The 26167-nt window shown below is 44.9% G+C and overlaps 1 protein-coding gene across 1 annotated transcript; it reads left to right on the top strand.

Moving 5' to 3' along the window:
* Positions 1 to 749: 749 nt before the first annotated feature.
* Positions 750 to 13978, top strand: LOC117719272 (apolipoprotein L3-like). The gene is made up of 4 exons (XM_034517421.2): positions 750 to 856; positions 3985 to 4063; positions 7510 to 7636; positions 11349 to 13978. Exons 2-4 carry the CDS (start codon positions 4027 to 4029, stop codon positions 12160 to 12162), a joined length of 978 nt encoding a protein of 325 aa, XP_034373312.1. The 5' UTR covers positions 750 to 856; positions 3985 to 4026; the 3' UTR covers positions 12163 to 13978.
* The last annotated feature ends 12189 nt before the right edge of the window (positions 13979 to 26167 follow it).

Genomic DNA, 26167 nt, shown 5'->3' with positions numbered 1-26167 from the left:
AGAGAGAGAGAGAGAGAGAGAGAGAGAGAGAGAGAGAGAGACTGACTGACTGACTGTGGGTTGGCCCACGAATGTAGAAAGTCCCAAGTTTATTCCCGATCCACAAATCCAGGTAAAACACTTCCCTCTTTTTGAGACCAAGCATCTGCTGCCATCTCAGTAGTAAATGTTTTCCTTTTTCTTGGCAATAATTGAAACTTAGCTCAAGCTTCATCACTGACCTACATTCTTGGCTCTGTCTCTATCCTATCCAGGCCAGAGAAGCTGTTGCCATGTCAGCTCCTGTTCATGGCTGATCAGCAGGGTGGTATCTGGCAGGGTTCATGCCCGGTGGGTGAACCGGCCCTTGGGGAATTCATCGAGTGACCTGGGGAGGGAGGAAAAGAATGAAGGGACAAGAGACACAAAGTAGAAGCCCAAGTCTTAAAAGTCCTGATCAAGCGCTTCAACTTTAATTTCAGGCAGGCAGAAAGACATGGCAAAATGGTTAGTTTAGGCAATCATCATTGTTTAAGGCTATCCCACTATCTTATCCTTATTGCCTAACCGGCTCTCAGGAAATACCAGATATTCTTTAAGTTCCTGGGAACTGAGACCGAGAACATATTTACTTAACATTGTTTGACTAGGCTTTCCAGAATAGCAGATAATTTCATGGGTTTGACACTCAACAGTTGGTTTTTTTTTCTATTATGAGGAGCCATAGACAAGAAATTTTACTTGCACTTTCATTCACTGGGTATATAAGGCCCAGAGCTTGTGTCTGGTTGTGTCTCAGATGTGCATCTGGTGACTGGATCCACACAGCTAAGGACAGCTGGGACACATCCAAACGTGGCCACAGGAAGATTCTTTGGTGAGTTGGGGAACACATTTACCCCACATGTCCATCCTCTCGATGGCTCTGGAGGAGAAGGGTTATGGCCCCATGTACAGATGAGCTCAGGGAAGATGAACAATGGTCAGAGGCTCAGCAGCTGGAGGGCTGGACTTTCAGTCAAGTGAGGGCTATCCGTTCCTCTCTGTCTCTCTGTCTCTCTGTCTCTGTTTCTTTCTGTCTCTCTCTCTCTCCCCCCCCCCTCTACCCTGACCCTTCTTGTAGGGCAGCCAAAGACATGATTAAAGGCAATGCTTTATCTGTGCTCAGTCATTTTGGATAGTTCCAAAACAGAAAAAGGAAGTGGAGGAGCCTTGAACACAGAGCCATCAACCACTCTGGCCTTGGGGTGCTCTTATTGAACCAAAGAGGATGAGGTTTTGATTAATATGTACAGAAGAACGAATTGGTTTCAGCACAGCTTTGCCTGGCTATGCTGTGCTAAGCCCTGAGTAAAACTGAGGTGTAACAGAGAGTGACTATTCTAAGGTGCCTCAAGGAGGCCGAGCAGGCGAGATGGGACACTCCTTGGTTCTCACCTCGCCTCTGCCTAGCCTGTGGAGGACAGAGCATGAAGCCAAGGCTGTCTTGTGTGTGCAGGTGTGGAGGGGAAACAGGAAATGGACAGAGAATGGGCTCTGCACTGTCCCCAGGACCATTGCACAGGCCTCACCTAACACGAGGTCAGACTGCAGTAGAGTGGGCTCTAGTGAAGCAAAGGGGGCCAGGAATGGTAAATCCACAGGATTAATCTTCCATCCAGAGACAGGGCTCTTGTTTCCCTCACCTCTCTGCTCTGAGCACTGTGTGACATGGGGTGTGCCACCCTTAGCTAGGCCTCTGTTTTTTCCCCTGATGGATGGAGCTAGGGCTGCCTGCACTGTTAAGAGTCCCAAGAGACTGCTTTCCACATGTGGTGTCCTGAAGGCTGTGTAGTGGTGAAGACACCACTGAGGCCGTTAGATGCCACAAGTATGAAGAGAAAGTAAAGAACCAGTGTTGTGTTTTATAAAACGAAAGAGATGAAGGGTTATATTTGGTGGAAGGATTATATTTGGTGGATACGCAGTCAGGTGTGGGGTGAGTGGGTGCTTCTGTGGACCCATCATGAGGCATTCCTTCCCCCTGAGGGACCAGCAACACAATGACAATATAAAAAAGTTTATTCAGTGCATACAGAGGGGAGTTAAGAGGGCAGTAGAGACAGTGAAAGGGAGAGAGGGAGAGGGAGGGAGAGAGAGAGAGAGAGAGAGAGAGAGAGAAGAGGAGAGGAGAGGAGAGGAGAGGAGAGGAGAGGAGAGGAGAGGAGAGGAGAGGAGAGGAGAAGAGAAGAGAAGAGAAGAGAAGAGAAGAGAAGAGAAGAGAAGAGAAGAGAAGAGAGAGACAGCGTTAGGAGCTGGAGCAAGGGGAAGAGAACAAGAGAGAGTGAGGAGGGGGAAAGCAGCCCCCTTTAGAGTGAGTCAGGGATATGTGGCTGTTGCCAGATTACTGTAGAGAGGAGCCTAGCCTAAATGCCAACAACCATGGAGAACATGTCACTGGCTGGGAGGCAGGGAAGACACTCCAGGGAAGGTACAGGCTGGCCCAGCCGTGTAGGTGAGGGGAACAGGGGCAAATGGCACACACTTTAAGGTCATTAAGCAAATACTGTGTGTGTTATGCTTCACGAAGACTGAGAGTCCCTAGCATTCAAAGTGTAAGAGCCCCTGCCACCTCTAGCTGTCACCATGTGCTTTCACTGACCTTGCAGCTGGGAGCTGATAAATGTCCCTCTGCTCCCTGACAGGCTCTGAACACACTCAATGTCATTCCCCATCTCTGAAGGAAATGTAATCACAGGGAACTTGAACTTCTGCACAGGAACTGGTTGTCTCGTCTGTTTGCATCAGTAGGGATTGTGCCCAGTCTTTGTACACCGAGGGGCTTTCCACCACGGACCTGCAGCCCCAGTCACACATGGCAGTGATGTTTGATTTTAGTTAGAACTGGAGTCTGCATGTGAAGCCTCAGCTTCCCCCCTCAGCCTCTCTCTCCAGTGCTGAGGTTCCCCAGTGTGCAGGTCAGATCTGTGTCTATGGAGGCTGCTGTGCACTGCAGATCTAGGGAGAATGTCCGTAACTCATGCGTGCACTGCCCGTGTGAGCTCAGGTTCACACAGTTTATTTCATCAACAGTGAGCCTCAGTCTGTGAAAATCTTCAGTGTTGACGCTCTGTGATCCTGTCATTTTGCTTCTTGAACTGTCTCAGAGCAAATAACCCCCAGTAAAGTTTTTTTTCTGGAGATTATTCTTTTACTGCTCTTCACAGGACTATTAGAAACTGCTTAATGTTGAAGATTCAGAGGAGGGGACAGAGGACTGGAAGGTTCCAGAGCAGGTGCAGGGACAGGGTCTGACAGGACTCCATCTCTGATGAGATGCAGGGTCCTGAAGAACCAAGGAGAGTGGGTGGGCTCTGGGAGAACAATGAATCACTCATGAATTAATCCCATTACAGAGCACAGGTCCTGATGCGGGTGAGATGTCCTGGGCAAGATGCCCTCCTAGTCATGTGGGGAGAGCAGGAGGTGCTGAGGTAGGTTCAGGAGAGTGGAGGTTCATAGCTAAAAGGTGGGGTGACATTCATAACACTTTGGGTCATACCCCAGATGTAGCACTTACTGGCAAATTTGAAAGCTTTACAGTTGTCCCTCCACATTACAATAAAGCTCACGGGAGTCCTCATCTCATGAGTGATGTGGGTCCCTAACAAGGTGTGCATGAGAAGCTCTGTGTGTCACAGATGCACAGAAGATATTTACAATGTGTTCCTACCTGGTACAGTGCATGTCTTACAGTCTCTCCAGTGTGTAGATTATATGTAGTTTTTTCTTCATGGCCATGTCCCTAGCATGTTACATCCCCCATGGATACTGGCAGGACAGGAAGGCTCTGACTCAGCCAGAATGAGAGGAGAGGGTAGAGCCAGATGGCTGTCATCTCTAAGTAGATGTGCAGGGCCCCCTAGAGGAGCATCTGACCTTTACAGCTCACTTCTCTGCAGAGGTCTCCATTGCAATGCATCCTGGGTTTTGTTTATTTGATTGTTTTGTTTTTCCTCTCTTCAGCTTGGACACCTGGAGAGAAGTCGAAAAACCTGTTGAAACCCAATGGCTCGTGCTGTTTCCTCAGCAGAGATGCGGAAAGGTAGTCGGTTTCTTCTTTGTGATTCCATCTCACAAGGGTTCCAATGGAAGAGGAGATACTGGAACTTTTCCTTGTCCTATCCAGCTCCTTTAGATCTTAGTGACCGACCCATGTGTGGTCAGTGTGCACATTGTGAGTGTGTGATATGCACAGGGGCTCATGCATTTGAACACTTGGACTCCAGTTGGTGTTGCTATTTGAGAAGATTTTGGAACTCATAGGACATGAAACCTGACTGGAGGACGTCTGTCCCTGAGGGTGGGACTTTAGAGTATATGGCCCTGCAGTGTGTGGTGTGCATACTTAATCGGAGCACTTGAGAGGGTGACGTAGGTGTATCTTTGTGAGTTCAAGGCCATCCTGGTTACATAGTAAGTTCCAGGCCAGCCAGGGATACACAATGAGACCCATGTCTCAAAAATAAAATAAAATAAGATAAAATAAAATAAAATAAAATAAATAAAATAAAGCAAAATAAAGAGAGAGTTGACAATCTTGACCCCTTCCAGTACATTCCATACTTCTTGACTGCAGCTAAGATATGATCTGTCAGTTTCCAGCACCTGCTTCTCTCTCTTCACTACCACTATGGACATCTATCCTTGTGGAGCTCTGTGAAAACCTGACGTTCTCTCTCTTCCCTCTCTCTGTGCACACACACACACACACACACACACACACACACACACGCACACACACACACAAATAGTAGATAAGTGCTGCTGTCTTAGGGTTTTATTGCTGTGAATAGACACCATGACCAAGACAACTCTTGCAAGGACATTTAACAGGGGCTGGCTTACAGGTTCAAGGTTCAGTCCATTATCATCAAGGCAGGGGTGTGGCAGCATCCAGGCAGGCATGGTGCAGGAGGAGCTAAGAGTTCTACATCTTCATCCAAAGGAAACCAAGGAGCAGAGTGTCTTCCAGGCAGCTCAAAGGCCACCCCTTCATTGACACATTTCCTCTAACAAGGCCACACCTAGTCCAACAAGGCCACAACCCCTAATAGTGCCACTCCCTGGGCTGAGCATATTCAAACCACTACAGCTGCTTTTATATAGAAAGAGAATGGGGTGGGGGATATACATCTATGTAAGGAATGTAGGAGACTTTGGAACTCTGGATTAGAAATGCAGTTGAATCCTGTCAGCACAGCCCCTGGAAGGCAGTCCTGCTGAGCAGTGCAGAAGGGTGGAGACCAATCATGGGATTTCACAGGGACGAAAGGATTTTATTGGCAACTGGGCAAGAGGTCAGTCCCATGATAGGTGGACAAAGAACCTAGGTATTTTCCACCAGCATTCTAAGAACTCACATAGGCTAAATTAAAAGCAATGGATTAATTTCTTTGGTGGGGAAAAGGTCAATACAGCATAGCATTGACTGCAGATACTTATTACCAGTGACTCTATGCTCTTTTGTCTACAATGAAAGAACAAGTAGGACAGGAAGAAATGCCAAATGCTTTATGATTTGCACTTGAACCTAGGAAGCTCAGTGTCTCAGAGGGGCTATGACAGTCGAGGAGGTTAAGGAAATAAGGGAGGCTCCTGCCCTGCAGTGGAAAGTGAGACGGTACAGTCTGCTCAAGACCAGCTAAGCTCTAGCTTAGGTGTGAAGGGAGAAAAATCCCGATCTTTCTTCCTCCTAGAGAGGAAATGCTTCAGTGTACTAAGCTGCTGTTGAGCTGGTTGACTGTGACAAGGGCCCATCCCAGGCAAACCTGGCAGTGCTGTCTTTGTATTAACGGCTTTAGAGTCACGAACTATGCAGTAGTTCAAGTGGACGTGGATGCTTTTTGATCGGTGTCTGAGAGCCCTGAGTCCTTCCCTTGTTCTATAGACACTGATATTCATTCTATCTTTATTAAAAATTCTGCTGCTGACACAATGAGATAATAGAGAACCTACTACTAGCAGCATGAAAGTCACATTTGAAAGCACTGGTACCAGTGTTAACATGTAAGAGGCTCATGGTGACTCAAAAAAGAGACACCAACAAGTGGCCTGCTATTCCTCAGCAATGGAAGCCAATGTCTGTGATGGACACATGTCAAGTTGGTCCCAGTAAGCACCTCTTCCTGGTGTGCAGATGGAGCAGGGTCACTCCTCTGCACATGGTGTCACCTCTGCATGTGTGGAGCAGGGTCACAGTAAGAAATAGAAGCAAGGTCAGGCAGACACACAGAGACAGGTGTGACCATGTGACAGACAATGAAATGACAGATAGGTCATAGAGGACAGACATCTGGAGTGTCGTTGCCATAAGAACCCCAGTCCCACTGAGTAGTACCTTATATTTATGGCATCCTTTGGTCCTCACCACTTAATTTCTGTAAAGTTCCTGTTTGCAAATATGCTTGCTGAGCCTAAGACCCCTTACATATGCATTTGGGGGTCATAACTGAAACTTCAACCCCGGATTTTCTGGGTGTTTTATGTGAGAAATCTTTTAGATTTAATTTTTTTTTTTTTTTTTTACTGATGTATCAATTTGTTCTATCATATTTTCTATGCCTGAGATTCTCTCTTCCATCTCATGTCTTGTATTCAGATGGTGATGCTTGTGTCTGTTGTTCCTGTTCTCTTTTTTTGGGTCTCCATCTTTAGGATTCCTTCAGTTTGTGTTTTCTACACTGCTTCGGTTTTGAATTTCATTTCTTGAACACTTTTATTTATTTATTTATTTTTACTTTTAAATTGTATTTTCCTGTAGTTCTTTAAGAGATTTATTTGGTTCCTCTTTAAAGACCCCTGCCTATTTGATTGTATTTTCCTATGTTTCTTTAAGGAATTTATCATTTTCTCTTTAAAGGTTTCTATCATCTTTTTAAAATTGGTTTGGAGATCTTTGGGGTGTTTTTTTTGGTTTGGTTGGTTGGTTTGGTTTTTTTTTTTTTTTTTTTTTTTTTTTTTTTTTTTTTTTTTTTTTTTTCCTTAAGTTGTAATAGGATATCAAGAGCCTTTGGAAGTAGGATAGCTGTGCTCTGAAGGTGTCATATTGCCCTGGCTTTGGTTGACTGTGTCCTTACTCTGGCCTTAAGCCATCCTGTTGTGCCTGGGTTTTCCTGATGTAGCTGTTATTGGAAAGGGGACACAACCTCAAAGCTCCTGGTGCAGCAGGATTCTGCTGGGCAGCCTGGGTGGACAATGAAACTCAGTCAGCAGTGCAAGTCTCCCAGCAGTTGGGATTGGGAGGCAGGAGGAGGCAGACAGAGAAATGGTGGGACAGAGGGGCTAGGAGAAGGGGAATCACACAGCTCTGGGCAGCTGGACAGGCTCCAGAGGACTTGGTGGGCAAAGAAGTGGGTGCAGGGAAAGACTCTAACCTGTATGCTTCCAGATCAGTAGGTCTGATGAAGGTGAGTGGAGAGGTGGCTAGACCAACAGAGGTTCATGGGACCCCATACTGTCATCTGACCTCATTATTTTCCTGCTAAATAGTTGCAGCTCGCATTGTTCAAGAATCTACTGATTTTCTCACGGAAGTACTCAGCAAAAAAGATCTGAGGAGCCTGATAACTGAAGATGGAGCCTGGAAGGGATTTGTGGAAGCAGCAGAGTTGTCAAGGTGACCTGCAGGGTGCACTCAGTGCTGCCCCCCAGACCAGGAGTATGAGGGTTATTTCCTGGTCAGGTGTACCCACTCAAGGCAGTCCATGGGGTGGGAGTTATGGACCCTTCTTCTCAACTATCCAAGAAGAGTGTTTACAACATGTTATTCCTGGTGGAAATCACCTCAGGTTGCTTGAAGATGTTGCTCAAGGTGCCAGGATGATTTCTGCCACCCACTAGTTATGTGACCTTGACAAGTTAGTTACCACTTTCTGATGTCCACCAACATGTAACTATAGTGTGAGGAGATAGGATCATCCATGTGGGCTTCTCAGCATGGGGCCAGCACACAGTGGGATTCTCAGCATGGGACCAGCACACAGTGGGTATTCCTGTGTGTTAACTTGGCAAGCTAATTTGAAAGTGAGAAGAGACAAGGTCAAAGGTCTCTTGTAGGACTGAGGAATGAAGGATTTATTTTGAGACAAGGGAGAAAAATGTAGACTGAAGAAGCCATCTTCCAGGTTCTGTCTCAGTCCCTTTCCTCCTCTATGGGGAGATGTAATACCACCAGGATTCTTCTTTGGTCTGTGGAGACAGAGAACCCATAGTGCAGAGGCACAGGGCTGGGTTGGACCCTGACTGTTCTTGCTCAGATCCAGAGTCTCATGCTATTTAACAACAATGAGAGTTTAGTCTAATAGGATGTGGTAAAAGTCTAGGATAAACAACAGGTCAGGGTTGGAAAACCAAGTTCCAATATTGTTCCCAAAACCCTGAGAGACCAGGACCAGGGTCACAGCCAAGGGTCAGGAGAGTCTGTGAGTGACCCTGAAATGGAGGTGTAGGTATCAGGATAAGAGGACAGGGCTGGAAGGTGCAGGGAGTTGGAGGCAATAAAGGGGGATGGTCAGGGGCCCTAGAGAAGACATGTAAGGGAGAAAGGGCATTCCTCCTGCTCTGATGTCCTGCCTCATGTGTGTGTAGAGCTGTTCATGGGTGTGCCCTCCATACACGGTCTTTAAAGACTGCAGAGTTTGGGGGAGTTGTTTGGGGACTTCTTCTGTTCTACACAGAGTGCCCTGAATATCAGGAAGAACACATGGCTACAGACAGCTCCCAAAGTCAGTGTGTTTGGAGGATGATTCACAGAAGTTGAGAATCTGAGGCAACCCCATGTCACCACACCAGAGGAAAATGCTTCCCTTTTTGTCTTGAACAAACTCAGGGGATTTCTGTCCTTCCAGTTACTACAGATGATCTCCAGGCCCCTTGCCTCTTTGCACGCGGCCTTGTAGTGTTCCAAGGAGACACTGCCATCAGCTGTGGTGTCTGTTAGCTTGGTGATCACTGTCTACAGGAATCTGCCAGGTTGAGAGTCAGTAACTAATGAGGGGTCCCAGTCAGTGTGGAGCCAAGTTTGGGAGCAGCTGTCCTGTCCCAGTCACCCCAAGCAATCACTGATCTTGTGAGCTCTAGCCTGGAAGGGGACATCTTTGGGCATCTGCAAAGAGCAGCCAGCAGGCAAAACAATCTGGAGGGTCTCATGTAGGACCCTGGTTCTGAAGGGTGTCCCAGGACAGTCTCCCGGCTGGGGGCAGGGCGCGAGCAGGGAGAGGAGATTGCCTGCCCCTGCTGCTGCCTCTGGGGCCCTGTAGGTGACAGGTCTCTTCCAGGTGTTGCCCCCGCCTCTCCGAGGTCTCTCCAGGGTCTAACCCCTGTTTCTCCATGCTGAACCGGTCCAGGCTCAGGCTAGGCCAATAAGGAGCCTACTAGCTGACAAGGAGGCAGCTGGGGCTCCAGGCAGGCTCCGGGAGAGCCGGTGGGTTATAGCTCTTTGCTAAGCTGGGAAGTGCTAGCCAGGTAGCTGGGAAAGGAGGTAGATTCCTTGCCCAAGTGTTAACAGCTCCAGGGAAGAGGGGCAGGTCCACGAAGAAAGTTCTCAGACAACAGAATGGTTCTTGTGTGCCAATGAAGGGAAATAGGAGGGTGTTTGGAGGTTTTGTAGATGTTGAATATGTTTAGGGTAGTCAGGGCCATCATTAATTGCACACTAGGGGGATAAGTAGTGGTTTGTTGTTTTTGGAGTTGGGCCTTCAGGGTCTGGTGAAACCTCTACCTGTGCTACCTGATTGAAGGTTGCAGGTTAAATGGAGTTACCTCGTCCAAGGCCCAACAGTCTCATGGCTCTAAAGGGATTGGCTTGGGTTTTATTATTAAATTCTCAGAAACAGTTTAATGATAAAGTCTGAGGAAAGAGACTCAGTGAGCCTTCCTTCTCATTTTGACACCAGCTATTAATGAAAGACTATTCTAAGCCAACTACAGGATTGAGAAAAAAAAAAAAAAAAGAACAGCCCATAACTCACAAAGATGATTGTTATCACATAGCACAGAGGGTTCAAATAAACCAGTGAAGACTGGCACCAGTCAGAGCTTCAGGCTTCAGATTTCTTGTCCTTGGGATGAAGTATGTTGCACTGAGTGTGTGACAAATCACATGACTCCTGCACACCAGAAAGCCCACCCTAGGAAAAATATTCATCCTGAGACAGCTTCCAGCAGCCAGGAGGACACTGCTCAGGACTGTTGTCCCAAGGGAGAGAGATGGAGCCACTATGCACAGCCAAGGGGTGGGGGACTTAGGGCCAGCTGGTAGTGAGGGCAGACGACAGCCCATCCCCTACAGCGACACCAACAACAGATCAGTTCCAGGGACAATGCCTCGTGGGAATCTTCCAAAGGCAGTGGTTTAGGCTTCCAGTTCCTCTGGAGGTCAGAAATGGCAGCAAAGTCCTAATCACACCCATGGCTTTAAGGTTGAGCATTTTTATAGAAAATCCTTTGGAACAGAGTATCTCAGACCCTTCATTTCCCTCCTTGAAATACGTACAGATATTTAATGACGTTTCTTGCAGATGGGACCCAAAGCTAACCTTAATGCTGACACTGTGTGCAGCTGCAGCTGCAGGTGGCCTGTGCAAAGCTTTTAAAGCAAGTGTACTGTCACTGTGTACTGTCCCATGAGGTCAGATGTGGAGCCTTTCAGATGGAGGAATCCACTCTTAGCAGGCTCAGTCTGTATATCCCTCTGCAGGGCTCCCCAGGCCAGCTCAGGCATTCTTGCAGGTGGATGCTGCAGGGAATGCAGATGACTTCCCAGCATCCAATGGTAGAGGGGAGACTTGGGAAAAGTGCATCTCTCCCAACACACCCAGTTCTCAGGGTAGGGAGAATTTGCTCTGATCCCACATCCCTGTGCTCATGACAGAGTTCCCACGGGTAGTGATGTCATTGATCTTGAGTGGCGGCATTTTATCAAGTGCCTTTCACTGTGGTATCTTGACTCTCCCTTACACACTGACCCCTGTGGACTAAGGACGGTGGGCATCTAGAATGTACCAAATGTTCACAGTAGAATGGAGAGTTTTGGATCTCTGTGAAATGAGTTTCTTTTGCGTTTGTAATATAAAGTTAAAGACTAGCCGGGTAGTGGTGGTGCATGCCTTTAATCCCAACACCTGGGAGGCAGAGGCAGGCGGGTTTCTGAGTTCAAGGCCAGCCTGGTTTACAGAGTGAGTTCCAGGACAGCCAGGGTTACACCGAAAACCCCTGTCTCGAAAACAAAACAAAACAAAAAAATAAAATAAAATAAAGTTAAAGACTGAATAACTTTTTATCTTTTTAAAAAATAGCTGTTTTCCTCATGCACTTGACTTCTGTCGTAGGGAGGAGGAGGCTGCACTGCGTGATGCTCTGAACGAACATTTAGCAAAGGAGCCCACAGATAAAGATGACAGACCTCAAAGGGAGCAGCAGAAGAAGAGATTTTTAAAAGAGTTTCCTGAGTTGAAAAAGAAACTAGAAGACCACATCAGGAAGCTCCGAGAGCTGGCTGGCCATCTTGACAAGGTACACAAGGACTCTACCATCTCCAACGTGGTGTCCAGCTCAGTTAGTATTGCCTCTGGAGTCCTGGGCCTCCTTGGTTTGGCTCTGGCACCCATTACAGTAGGGGGCAGTCTGGTACTCACAGCAACCTCCGTGGGTCTGGGAGTGACAGCATCTGCGGCTAGTCTTACGACTACCATTGTGGAAGAATCAAACAGACTGTCAGATGAATCTGAAGCCAGTAAACTGGTGGGAGCCAGCATGAGCATACTTGAGGAGATTCTGAAGATCCTGCCTAAGATCACAGTCAAGCTTTCTACTACAGGTTTGGAATTGGTCGATGCCTACAAAAGCCTCAAGGATACGATCCGAGCCATCAGGGCAGCCAGAGCCATCTCTAGTTCTGGAGCAGTGGCCAGTAACCTCACATCCACTGCCCAAGGTCTTCTCCCCGTGACCAGAGGAGCCAGGATTAGAGCAGGGGGGGTTACAAGTTTGTTCCTTGTATGGGATGTGTATCACCTTGTGAACGAATCAGTGGATCTGTATAATGGGGCCAAAACAGAGTCAGCTGGAGCACTGCGGGACCTGGCTCTCAAGCTGGAGGAGAAGCTGCAGGTATTTCAGGAGTTCTATAATAAACTAAAGTGAGACCTGCCTCAGTGACCCCTCCTCCAAGCAGCTAAGAGTTCAGGGGAGATGACATGTACAGGGGTGGGGACAATAGAGGCACACTATAACAAGGGAATCAGCCTGAGTTCAAGTCCATCGAAAAGATTGTTGAGGAGTTTGAATTTCTCTGGCTGAGCAGAGCGAGGTCAATGCAGATGGCCAGAGATGCCAGAAGAGCAAACTCGAGTTTAAAACGGGATCAGACTTCCACCAGAGTGGAGAGTCTGCAGACAAATCGGCATCCATCACTCTAATAATACCCTGCTCAATCTTAACGTCTGTGCCATCTCCTCCTGGTCTTGTGCTGGATTTTCTAAATACTTAGCTCTCTGAGATAGGATATTGTTTTAGTGGGTTTGTTTTGCTGAACTTTTTTTTCATAGATTTTTTGGGGGTGGGTTGGGAAGCAGTTTCAAATGAAGAAAGCAGAAACTGCCTTTCATAGGTTTTTTTTTTTTAATTGATTATGACTTTATCATGTAGATTGACTAGAATTTCTAGGTGGGGCAAAAACTTGTGATGGTCTTCCTATGTGTTGGTGTTTTCATGTCTGTACCACAGTACTGATATATTATTGACCATATTATATAGTATATAGTATAGAGTTCATTCCTGGTGCTAAACAATCTGCAGGTGTTGACAAGTGTCTAGAGTACCACACATTTGAAATCATATATTAAGCTGCCTTTCAGATTGGCTTTTACCTAGCAATATGCCTGTGAGAAATAAAAAAATAAAAAATAAAAAAAGGGGGATCAGAGTGTCCTACAGTGTGGGGAATGGGACTGTAACATGGTGGGTGTGGTCAGGGAGGTCTGTACAGGACAAGCAATGAGAAGTCAGGAAGCCTGGGGAGCAGAAAATTGAGGCGAGCCAGAGTGAGAGTCAGGGCAGATCACATAAGGTGTCAAACAATGTATGGAATGCAGATGAGGTCAACACTTCTGTGACAGGAGACTGGGCATGTGGCTCTCCTCCTTCTCACCCTTTGGAGGCTTGCTGGCCAAGGTGGTCTCTCAGATCACTGTGCTTTTGTCCCCATATGTTCTATAGTCTTGTGGTCAGTGGATGTTAACTTGATGGTCTTGAAACATGGAGTAAAAGCAGTCACTTGCAACCTCTGGACCACCGGTATTGCCAGAGGCCTGAGCACTGAGGTGGCAACCATTGGCTTGACATTCTTGTGTTGTCACAGAACATGCTGAGCAGTTGTCCAGCAGATTTTCTTCATGTACAAGTAGGATGGGCTCTGCTTCTATCCCCAGATATAGAGAGATAGGCATGAGGGTGTCCTAATCCCTGCCATCCGGACTGTTCAGGGGTCTATGAATGTTCCAGCCAATTCCTCACTTTCATTGAGGGAACCCGTCATGGTTGGCCTGTGGCTCAGCAGACATTTACATGGCCCTGTTCTGGATGGACCTGTGGCTCAGCAGATGTTTACATGGTCCTGCATCTAACTGTATTTTCTCTGCCAAGCTGGAGTCATGTTGATGAAAGGAGAGAAAATCAAGAGTAAGAAAATATTTTTTTAAAATATAGCAACAAATATCTCTCCACAAGGAAGCATGGTCACTAGTGTCTTGTATCTTAAGTGTCTATCTTGGCTTCCTCTTGGCTCAGTCTCTGAGTTGTGAAATGAAAGCCATTGTCTCTTCCTCAGCCAGTCTCTTCATCTGCAAAATCACAGTACAGCCTTGCATGACCCTTGTAATCACAGACTGATTTGAAAAATGGGGAAATATTTGTGTTTTAGGGAATGATTGTAAAACTCCAATCAAATGGTAAAATAAATGTGTTGCAAACTGTGCTGTTCGGTTGCTGAGTAGTTACTTGCTCTCCCTCCCTCAAGCTGTGAGGACATGGTAATCAAACCCAGTAATATTTGTGTAAAATGAAATAGGCCCCAGAAGGAAGGCTTATGTCAGCCTCTGGTGCCTGACTCCTATCAGACTCCTCTCCTGGGACAGATCAGAGATGTCACACAGCCATCCAGCTCTAGGTCTCTGGTAGAGAAAAGGACTTTGTCTCCTCAACCAAAGCGGATATGAAGGTGAGGCACAAGGTAGTGGACTATGCCATGGAGGATGCTGGGAACTTCTGAGAGGAAGCAGTGCAGCATGGCTCTAAGTAAAAGCACATTCCAAGTGCCATGCTCTCTAACTTCAGAGGACCACGGTTACCAACAACCACTCCAGCCCAGGTCTGTGCTGAGGGGTGAGGAGAGGCAGGTGCTTGTGAAGAGAGACAGGGCTGGTCAGAGTTCAGAAGGTGTGGAGAGTAATCTCTGGAAGCATCCTGAGCCTGAGGTGGCAGAATTTGTTTTCTTAAACACCATGCTGAACCCACAAACACATGGAGTATGCAGAGAAGAGTTTAGGAAATCAGCCTGAGGTTATCACACAAAGCTAGTGGTGAACCCACACCCCTAAGTAGACCTGGGTGCTGCTCAAATTCAGCCAGAGCAAGACTCCCACATCAACACAACAGAACCCACGCACACACTACAACCCAACACATACACAGAACTGCAACTTGATAAGTAAGCTTATGGGAATTTGTTATGTTGCACTGTAGAATGAATTGCATTTTCAAGCAACATAGAATCATGACAGTGATTCAAGAAGAGACCTAATATCAGCCTCTGGCACACACAAACAGATACGTGTGCACACAAGCACACACAGAGAGACACACACACACACATGCAGCCAAACACGTGTGGACACGCATGCATATGTATGGATTAACCATCATTACTGCTATAAGAAATAAACCATTATTGTCCGGTTTCAGAATGAGGTGCATTTGGAGTTCATCACAGAATCACAGTTAGACAGCAGGCACGAGGCCCTGGTCTTCTCTATGAGGAAGCTGATGTCTACTTGTGTAGAAATTCCCAGGTCATCTTAGGATGGATGACAGAACAGTAGGATTAACTGAACAGTTACAGGCAGTCTGCTATGCAACTGAGCCCAGGTATCAGAAAATGACAGAATCTCAAGCCTGTGGTGTATGTTATACATTGAATTCAGAACCAATGCCATCTGGGATAGGTGGCCATACTGGGTACAGGGGAGATTGTATCATTCTGAAGAAATTAGCCAGTGAGGAACTCAGGGGTGGAGGGAGCAATATGATTAGGAATATGAAAGGCCACTGGTTTGCAGCAAAGTGGCGTGCCAGCTGTCTTTGTCTTTTCTGTAGGCTGATACTCAAATTTGCAAAGCAGAAAATGTATTACTTTTGTTACTCAGCGTCTCCAGGACTCTTATTATGAACTGAGGACCACAGTTTCTCACACTGTAGGCTTTGGCTGAAGAACTGTCAACTTATATAAAAGAGATTAAGTGTACAAAATACGTGGGTTTGAATTATTCCAATGGGCATGGATGGAACACCTTCTAGTTGGCTTTCCTGATTGATCTACTGGGAGGAGGGGAAGGAAAAGTTTGTGGCTTCCTGGAGTTAGTTGAATAGATATGTCTGGGTCTCCATGAAGGTTCCAGAGACAGGACCCTATCTACCTGCTGGGCTCAATTTTGGGAGAACTGGGATGCAGGGATGGGAAGGGGCTGTGTATTGGGAGGACTGGGATGCAGGGGGGAGGGGCCGTGCAGAGTGGAGGTTAGGGCCTGAGTACTTAGAGACCGAACACTTTTTTGTTGTTATAGTCTCTGGCTCTGGAAGGCCTAGAATTCACAATGTAGACCAGGCTGGCCTCAGACTCACAGAGATCCTTCTGCCTCTGCCTCTCAAGTGCTAGGATTAGCATTGTGTGCCAGTACATCTGGGCATTATTGATAATTTTCCTATAGTTACTTTATTTTTTCTTTCTTCTTGTCATTCTTTAGATGGTGTACTTTAGATGGTTTGAATGAGAGTGTCCCCCACAGGCTCATGTATTTGAACACCTGGTCCACAGGTGATTGTGGTGTTTGTGAGGTTGTAGAACCTTTAAGAGGTACAGCCTTAGCCAGGCAGTGGTGGCTTAATCTCAGCACTTGGGACGCAGAGGCAGGTGGATTTCTGAGTTCGAGGCCAGCCTGGTCTACAGAGTGAGTTCCAGGACAGCCAGGGCTACACAGAGAAACCCTGTCTCAAAAACCAAAAAAAAAAAAAAAAAAAAAAGAAAAGAAAAAAGGAAAAAAAAAAAAAAGAGATACAGCCTTGCTGCAGGAAGTCCATCACTAGGGGCAGGCTTTGAGGGTTTATAGCCTCACCCCACTGCTCCCTACTGCTTCTGCTTCCTGTGTACAGATAAAATGTGATTGATCGATCAGTCAGCTGCCTGCTCCTGCCTCCATGTGATGCTTCTCCCAGCATAACGTTCACTCTTCCCCTAGTAAGCCAGAATAAACCCTTTCTCTCTTAAATTGCTTTTTGTCATGACATTTTATCCCAGTAATAGAACAAATGAAATTAGTACACTAGGGATTTCCTGTCTTGAGTGTTTGCATTAGCCAGGATTTTCTAGAATAACAGAACTTATAGTATGAATCTCTCTATATGTAGAAAATGGATTTATTTGAATGACTTACAGGCTGTGGTCTAGCTAATCCAAGAATGGATACTTATGATAAACTGGGTCTAAGAACCCAGCAGATCAATCTATAAGGCTAGATGTCTCAGCTGGTCTTCAGTATACACTGGAATCCCAAAGAAATAAGTTCTGATGCCCGTGAAAGAAGGAACTTGCTGGCGAGATGAGAGCAAGCAGGCAAGGAACAACAGCTTCCTTCTTCCATGTCCTTTACAGGCTTCTAGCAGAAAGGACGGTGCAGACTAGAAGTGAGTTCTCCCTGCTCAAGAGATCGGGATTAAAGTCGTGTGTTTGTGCCTCAAGCACTGGATTAAAAGTATGACTTCCACCTCAAAGATTCAGAGTAGAAGTAGAACTTTCCACTTCAAATTAAGCAAAATTCCTCACAGGTGTGTCCCTCCTTTTCAGGTTTTAGTTCATTTCATTTCATTTCATTTAGTTCATCTAGTGCTGAGCATCTCCCCAGCCTTACACAGTAACTGTCCTCTCTTTCCCACATACTAGTTCACTCGTTCATCTTCCACTCACTCACTCACTCCTCCCTGCCCCCCACACCCCTTTCTTTTTCAGACACATCGTGTGGCTTTGTGGCCTGGGTGGCCTTTACCTTGACTTTACTCCCCTCGCCTCGGCCTCCTAGTGCTATGGTGGCCAGTCAGCATCTTTCCTTTAATCCTCAAGATGTTTACTGTGTTGTTTGAGTCTTCAATTTCTAGCATTAATCTACAGCTCGGCTAGTTGTCTCCCCACGTAAACAACCTTGTTAATTCAGACCACAAGGTTATGCATCATGTTTTTGACCTCTGGACAAGTGTTTCTTGGATTCATGTGTGAATCTTCCACGCAGTCCTAGTGACTGCTTTAGATTTGCTGCCTAGGTTAGATGGAACTGTTTCTCTTCATCTTCTTCATGTTTCCTCTCTTCTTCTCTTGGAGCAGATTTTGTTTTTCCTTGCTCTCTCTTGGCTACCTCTGTTGGTTTCCCACAGTCTTCTCTGCCTGCCCCCAAAGCCACAGTTTCTGGTTCTCAGGGTGGCTGGTAGAGCCCAGATTAGACAAAAATAGCTGAGGATACAAACATGTAGTAGCCACTGGCACCTTGAAATGTGATAAGTGTTGGAGTTCAGGGATTGCCACACAAACACTGATGAACACTGACTTCAGCTAAGCAAGAAGAGTTTGTTGAACACACACACACACCAATACTGGTTGATCAGGACCACAAAAAAAAAAAAAAAAAAAAAAAAAACTCAGGAGCCTAACTGTGGTACCAGTTTATTCTTAGGGCAGGCTTTTTATAGGAAAAACCAAGTTCAGGAGTTCAGAAGGCAAGGATGAATTAAGTACTACATTTTCACTACCTAGAAAAAGAATTCTCAGCTGACTTTTAGGCTGATTGGTCCTGAGTGAGGTAAGAGGGTGGTGGACAGGTGATGAGCAGGGCAGTCTCAGAGCAGTGAGATAATAGATCATAAGGAATACAATCACAGGTCGTGACCTTTTAGGAGAATTTTTCAGTGTCTGCTATGGATAATTACTTCTGGGAAGCACAGTCTGAGAACCTGAACTTAATTTCACCTTTTAAGCAAAATGGAGACTGAATACAAAATGCTACAGGTATCTGAAAAGGATCAGACCTCAACAGTAAGTGTCTCACCAAACAGTGAGCCAATCAAGAGTTGATTATAGGAAGTGGGAAGCAGGGATTAGTGGAGTCCCCTGGTGTTGAGCCTTAAAAGTAGGGTCAGTTAGAAGAAGAGTAGGAGGGGCTTTACCTCACCATGGCAACTGCCCAAGCCATAGAAAGTTCCCTCTGCCCAGGGGTAAGTGTTTAGAGATATGGAGACTCCCATTTTCAGGCCTGGGCATTTCTGCTTAGAAATGTGAAGTCGTTCTAGGAGTAGACACCTGTAATCCCAGAACTTGGAGGGCTGAGGCAGAAGGATCATGGGTCCAAGGCCAGCCTAGGCTACAAAGTTAAACTCAAAACAAAAGTACCCCCACTACCTTCCAAAACCCAGAACTTTGAAACCTTGGAATCTGAGACACTGAAAACCCAGTGTGGGACTCAATTAAGGACTCAGTCAACAATCTCAAGATTACAGCTTTGGCCAAGCACAGTGGCACATACCTCTGAACACAAGAAGCAGCAGGAAACAATGGGGGATCTCTGAGTTCTAGGCCAGCCTGGTCTATGTATCAAGTTCCAGGCCAGCAAGAACTACATAGTGAGACCCTGTTGCAAAACAAAATAAACAAACAAGACCAAGCCTTCTTAAACCTTTTCTACTTATGACCCCCTTTGAACCTGAGTAATTAAATACAAAATTTAAAAGATTTATTTTTATGTTATGTGTATGGATGTTCTGCCTGTATGTATGTATGTATGTATGTATGTATGTATGTATGTATAGTATCTGTACGCATGGAGATCAAGGAGACCAGAACAGGGCATTGGATCCTCTGGAACTGGAATTACAGAGGGTTGTGAGCTGCCACAGAAGTGCTGGGAATCAAAACCAGGTCCTCTGGAAGAGGAGCCAGTGCTCTTAACCAATGAGCCATTTCTCCAGCCCTATATGAGAAATTTTTTATGTGTCCCTGGAAACAGAGACATATAAAAATAGGTCTATAAATCTAACATGTACTAATAAAAATAATAAAGTTATTTAAAAACAATTCTTGAGTGTATTTCTATCTTGTTTTCTTTTCATCTCTGTCACTGTAATGAAGCACTGACCAAGCTAGTCTGGGGAGGAAAGGGTTTATTTGGCTTACACATCCAAATCAAAGTCCATCATGAGAGGAAGTCAAGGCAGGTGTTCAAGCAGGAACCTGGATTCAGGGACCAAAGCAGAGACCACGGAAGAATGGTGCTCACTAGCTAAGTTACCATGTACTTAGCCTCTTATATAGCCTAGGACCATCTCTCCAGCAGTGGCACCATCCACAGCAGACTGGGCTATCCCATATCAATCATTAAGAAAACATCCCATAAAGATCTCCACAGGCCAGTTTGATTGAGGCAATTCCTCAGTTAAGGTGCCCTCTTCCTAGAGATGTCTAGGATGTGTCAGATGGATAAAAAACTATCATATGACAATAATCTTACCATTTATTAAAGACAAAAGCAAATTTGCATACCAATAGGATGGGCTTGCTCTTTGGTTTTTATATAAAGGAGTAAATGCCAAAATATTTTATACTGTAGGACACTGGACAGCTTCAATAATTCTGAGTCCATCTATATCTTGATTTTACTCCATCAGCATTGAGGTTGCCACTTTGCATAAAAATACTTAATACAAATTGGCAGATTTCTGGTTAGAGCCATTTCAGGAAATTTTGGAGGTTCTGTCCTATTCTCAAGATAAAATTTATTTAATACTTTTAAAAATTGAATTTAATCTGTGTTTGTGGCTAAGACATGAGCCATACTGTGTGTGTGTGTGCATGTGTGTGTGCATGTGTGTATGTGTGTGGGTCAAAGGATAACTTCCAGCAGTTGGTTCTTTCCTTCCTCCATGTGGAATCCAGGAATAGAGTTCAAACCATCAGCCTTGGTGGTGGCGCCTGTGGGAAGCCAACAGAAGGCGGCTATCATCCTTCCAGCCATCTCGAGCCATATACCCTAACAATATACTTATTTTCAACAGCCTACAACAGCTGAGCACACTCTGATACATCTTGTTTTATATACCCAGGATTTTCCCTTGGGTGTGTGAGACTTAAAGGTGTGACTTAAAGGCAAGACTCATAGAAGTGAGACATATAAAAAGTGAGAGGCAGACAGAAGAAAGGACTAGGAAAGAGAGGACTTGGAAAGAGAGAAGAAGAGAGACTGGAGGAGAGAGAGAGAGATGAGAATAAATGGCACTGAATCACACTCTGTCTGGTCTTCATTCTTCCTGTCTGTCCTCACTCACTCTCTCTCTCTTGCTGAACTCTGACCTGCGGACCTGAGCATCAGTACGAGTGCCCCAAGCTTGGGGCAGTGTGGGTTCCAAGATTTGCCAGCGTGGTCCCCGACAGTGCCTTTACCCACGAATCCAACTTGAATTCCAGCAACAACAGTTGTCCCAGCTAAAACACTCATAGGATGCCCCTCCCTCAGCTGGAGCTGTTGAGAGTCAGAGGTACTTTCCATTCATCTTAAACATTTATCCATCTTCTGTGATAAATTGGCAAAGCTACAGAAAATATGAAAACAAAAATCCAGCCAAGAAATGACCAGCAGAAAGTGAAACTATAGCAGTTATAGTTATCTGTTATCCCACACACTGCCTTAAGACAAGGTATGTACCCTATGGTAGCACCACATTAAAGAATTTTGCCATCAAGCTGGGGGTAGTGGCACATGCCCTCAATCCCAGCAGAGGCAGAGAGGCAGAGAGGCAGAGAGGCAGAGAGGCAGAGAGGCAGAGAGGCAGAGAGGCAGAGAGGCAGAGAGGCAGAGAGGCAGAGAGGCAGAGAGGCAGAGAGGCAGAGAGGCAGAGAGGCAGAGAGGCAGAGAGGCAGAGAGGCAGAGAGGCAGAGAGGCAGAGAGGCAGAGAGGCAGAGAGAGGCAGAGAGGCAGAGAGAGGCAGAGAGGCAGAGAGGCAGAGGAGGCAGGCAGATCTTTGTGAGTTTAAGGCCAGCCTGGTCTACAAAGCAAGTCCAGGACAGTCAGGGATTGTTACAAAGGGAAACCCTGTCTCTAAAAACCACAAAAAAAGAAAGAAAGAAAGAAAGAAAGAAAGAAAGAAAGAAAGAAAGAAAGAAAGAAAGAAAGAAAGGTAATTAAGAAAGAAAGAGAAAAGAGAAAAAAGTCTTGCTCCTCCAGCCCCCAGCATCAATTAAACCAAGAGCAAACCCCACTTAAATGATCTACTTTTCTCTCTGTATCTTCCAACTGCCTCTGTTGTCTTGTGTCTGGTGTCTGTGTGTCCCTAAGAAAAGGCCTTTCATATATATATATGTACATATATATATATATGCTTTTATACTAATTTTTTATTTTATTAGATATTTTATTTACACTTCAGATGCCATCCCCTTTCCCCATTCCCACCTTAGAAAGCCCCTATCCCATGCCCCCTTTTTCTTTTTGCACATAAACATTTTTTAAAAAAATGTTAATCATAGGCTTTATAAGTTTGGTATTGCTCAATCAGAGGTGTAACCCACTACCCAACCTAGATAAATCAACTGTCTTTGACTGGTGGAGATACATGAACATCTGCCTCCCTGTCTCCCCCCTCTTTCTCTATTTCATCACCTAGCTTCTCCTCTCCTTCTCCTCCTCTTCTTACTCCTTCTCTTCCTCTCAGTACTCCTCCCACCTTAGCTCCTCCTACATATCACCCTTCCTGTTAAAATGAAACTTTTCTCTCAAAATACAATTAGAGCATAATTATACCAATTTGTACCCGTGAGGTACAAGATAGTCCTCATACCCAGTCCATCATTTTGTTGACTAACCAGAACCTCTGTCGTCTCTCCTAACTAAAACACTTAGTTCTGAACCTGGCTTTTTCCTTGGCTTTAGGATGAATGTCAGCTGATGACCATCCACTCAAATCTTTTCTCTCAAGGTAAATAGCCAGAATTGGCTATGAGGCTATAAGTTTTCAACCCCGTCAGAAATCCAGAATGACTAAGTTAACTATAATTGTGGGAAGCACAAAGCATAGCTTCTAAAACTTAGCCAATTTATAGAGACCTCTGAACACCTAGACACTCCCTCTACTACATAACGTTGGAGCATCTGTTCTTCTGCCTTCTGGCCCAGGATCATCTGACAGACCTTAGTGCTGCAGAATTATTAAGGGCTGATTACTCTGTCTAGGCAGATATAATCAGTCGACTATTCTGCGAGTGTGTCCTTTTCTGGACAGTAATTTGTCTGCAGATGGAAAGAGGCAATTCTTGTCTAGTGGCTGTCTCACCACAACTGGAGTAACTCCAAAGATGCTCAATTTCTTCTTAGAATTTAATATATGAACCTGTCAGGAGCAGACAGGTCTCTAATCAAAATGAACATTAATACGGAAATGTTTGTCATGTCAATTCTGTGGATTTCTGATGTTTTGAAAACCAACTATCCATGTAAGGTAATCTGGACTGTTGCCTGTTAACTCCACTCAGCTATTTCTAAATAAAACATAGAAAACACCCTAACAATAAACTCCAACCCATGAATTTGCTGTAGTCCCTTAACTCACAGGCTGACCATCTCAAATCAGTTTTAAAAAGTTAAAGAAGGACTGGGTCTAAGCCTTGTATTCCTAAATGTGTTATACTGGTACAATGCCTATGAGAGTAACAATATTCATCTCAATTTATATCAATAAGAAGCTCGTACCAATGAAAACCTTAAAATTTGTAATCAAAGTAAATTGGTGCCATTTAAGAATTTATATCTTCATCTTGATACTAATTATACAGATTTCTACTAATAGGTTATGGCTATGCAATAAACCCTAGCTAATCCTCTCTATTCCAACAAAACCACTACTTTTCCCTAGAAAGACAGCCCAACATTTACCACCTTAGTCCCCAAGCCCAGGAAATAGGGGCGCTGACTCTTCATTAGCTTCTTCAAGCTGATTATGGGCATTGAGATATTAGAAGAGGAGTGGGGGGAAGAGCAAATTGACAAGCCTCTGATGCTGTGTCTTCACTGCCTCCAGGTGGAATTCCCAGACCTCAGAGGTTTGAGCAGGTCCTCCCCAACTCAGTGCTCAAACCCAGCTTGCTTGTTGAGTAGATACACCAAGGCTGATCATTCTGCAATATACAATTCTCAAAACAAATTTTAGTATCAAGATAGTTTTTTTTTTTTTTTAAAGAGGGCTGACATTTTATTAAGGATGTTGGTTCTAACCGCTTTTCTTTTTTTCCCCTCTTTTATTGGATATTATATTTACATTTCAAATTTTATCTCCTTACCGCATCCCCCCACCTCCCAGGAACCCCTTATCCCACCCCCCCCTCCTGCTTCTATGAGGGTATTTACCCACCTACCCCCCATCCCCCTCCCCATCCTCAGATTACCCTCCCCAACTCAGTGCTCAGCCTTCAAGGTACCATTGACCTCATCTCCCACCTATGCCCAACAAGGCCATCCTCCCCTACATGTACAGCTGGAGTCATGTGGCTCTCCATATGTGCTCCTAGGCTGGTGGTTTAGACCCTGGGGAGCTCTGGCTGGTTGGTATTGTTGCTCTCTTCATGAGGCCACCAACCCTTTAGGCTCCTTCAGTTTACTCTCTAACTTCTCCATTGGGAACCTTTGATCAGAATAATGGTTAGCTGCAAGTATCTGCCTCTGGGTATGTCAGACTCTGGGGGACCCCTAATGAGACAGCCTTATCAGGCTGCCGTCAGCTTTCCCTTCCTGACATCCATATCAGCGTCTATTTTTGGTGACTACACATGGAATGAATACCCAGGTGAAATGGTCTCCATACAACCTCTCCTTCAGATTCTGTCCCACACTTTGTCTCCATATTTGCTCCCTTGGGTATTTAGTTACTCTTTCTAAGAAAGACCTAGGCATCCTCACTTGTTCTTTCTTCTTCATGAGCTTCATGTTGTCTGGTAGTTGAATCTTTGTTGTTTCAAACTTTTGGGCTAATCTCTGCTTATCAGTGAGTAAATACCATGTGTGTTCTTTTGTGATTGGGTTACCTCACTCAGGATGATATTTTCTAGTTCCATCCATTTACCTAAGAATTTCTCAAATTCATTATTTTTAATAGCTGCGTAATATTCCATTGTGTAAATGTACCACATTTTTTGTATCCATTCCTCTGTTGAAGGGCATCTGGGATCTTTCCAGCTTTTGGCTATTATAAATAAGGCTGCTATGAACATAGTGGAGCATATGTCTTTGTTTTATGTTGGGTCATTTTCTGGGTATATGCCCAGGAGTGGTATAGCTGGGTCCTCAGGTAGTGCTATGTCCAATTTTCTGAGGAACCGCCAGACTGACTTCCAGAGTGGTTGTACCAGTTTGCAACCCCACCCACAATGAAGGAGTGTTCCTCTTTCTTCACATCGTTGCCAGCATCTAATTTTTGATCTTAGCCATTCTGACTGGTGTGAGGTGGTATCTCAGGGTTGTTTTGATTTGCATTTCCCTGATGACTAAAGATGTTGAACATTTCTTAAGGTGCTTCTCGGCCATTCCTGTTTCCTCAGTTGAGAATTCTTTGTTTAGCTCTGAACCCCATTTTTAAATGGGGTTATTTTGTTGTTTGGTGTCTAATTTCTTGAGTTCTTTGTATATATTGGATATTAGCCCCCTATCAGATGTAGGATTGGTAATGATCTTTTCCAAATCTGTTGGTTGCCGTTTTGTCTTGTTGACAGTGTCCTTTGCCTTACAGAAGCTTTGCAATTTGATCAGGTCCCATTTGTCGAGTCTTGATCTTAGAGCATAAGCCATTGGTGTTCTGTTCAGGAACTTTTCCCCTGTGCCTAGGTATTCGAGGGTCTTCCCCAACTTCTCTTCTATTAGTTTCAGTGTATCTGGCTTTATGTGAAGGTCCTTTATCCACTTGGAGTTGAGCTTTGTACAAGGGGATAAGAATGGATTAATTTGAATCCTTCTACATGTTGACCTCCAGTTGAGCTAGCATGACTTGTTGAAAATGCTGTCCTTTTTCCACTGGATGGTGTTAGCTCCCTTGTCAAAGATCAAGTGACCATAGGTGTGCGGGTTCATTTCTGGGTCTTCAATTCTATTCCATTGATCTTCCTGTCTGTCTCTGTACCAATACCATGCAGTTTTTGTCACTACTGCTCTGTAGTACAGTTTGAGGTCAGGGATGGTGATGCCCCCAGAAGTTCTTTTATTGTTGAGAATAGTTCTCGCTATCCTAGGTTTTTGTTATTCCAAATGAATTTGAAGATTGCTCGTTCTATCTCTACGAAGAATTGATTTGGAATTTTGATGGGTATTGCATTGAATCTGTAGATTGCTTTTGGCAGGATGGCCATTTTTACTAAGTTAACCCTGCCAATCCAGGAGCACGGGAGATCTTTCCATCTTCTGAGATCTTCTTCAATTTCTTTCTTCAGAGACTTGAAGTTCTTGTCATACAGATCTTTCACTTGCTTGGTTAGATTCACTCCAAGATATTTTATTTTATTTGTGGCTATTGTGAAGGGTGTCATTTCCCTAATTTCTTTCTCAGCCTGTTTATCCTTTGAATAGAGGAAGGCTACTGATTTGTTTGAGTTGATTTTATATCCAGCCACGTTGCTAAAGTTGTTTATCAGGTTTAGGAGTTCTCTGGTGGAAGTTTTAGGGTCACTTATGTATACTATCATATCATCTGCAAATAGTGATATTTTGACTTCTTCCTTTCCTATCTTTATCCCTTTGACTTCCTTTTGTTGTCTAATTGCTCTAGCTAGGACTTCCAGTACTATATTGAATAGGTAAGATGAGAG

Source organism: Arvicanthis niloticus, chromosome 13 (assembly GCF_011762505.2).
Source record: "Arvicanthis niloticus isolate mArvNil1 chromosome 13, mArvNil1.pat.X, whole genome shotgun sequence".
NCBI classification, from domain to species: domain Eukaryota; kingdom Metazoa; phylum Chordata; class Mammalia; order Rodentia; family Muridae; genus Arvicanthis; species Arvicanthis niloticus.
Note: the sequence above shows the minus strand (reverse complement) of the source record. Positions and strands in the feature narration are given on the sequence as shown.

What these genes read in the sequence shown, in the direction of transcription:
- LOC117719272 (XM_034517421.2), top strand. Translation starts at nt 4,027, where the DNA reads ATGGCTCGTGCTGTTTCCTCAGCAGAGATGCGGAAAG. An exon ending in CTCAGCAGAGATGCGGAAAG is followed by an intron (nt 4,064 to 7,509) that starts GTAGTCGGTTTC and finishes CCTGCTAAATAG; the next exon opens with TTGCAGCTCGCATTGTTCAA. An exon ending in GAAGCAGCAGAGTTGTCAAG is followed by an intron (nt 7,637 to 11,348) that starts GTGACCTGCAGG and finishes CTTCTGTCGTAG; the next exon opens with GGAGGAGGAGGCTGCACTGC.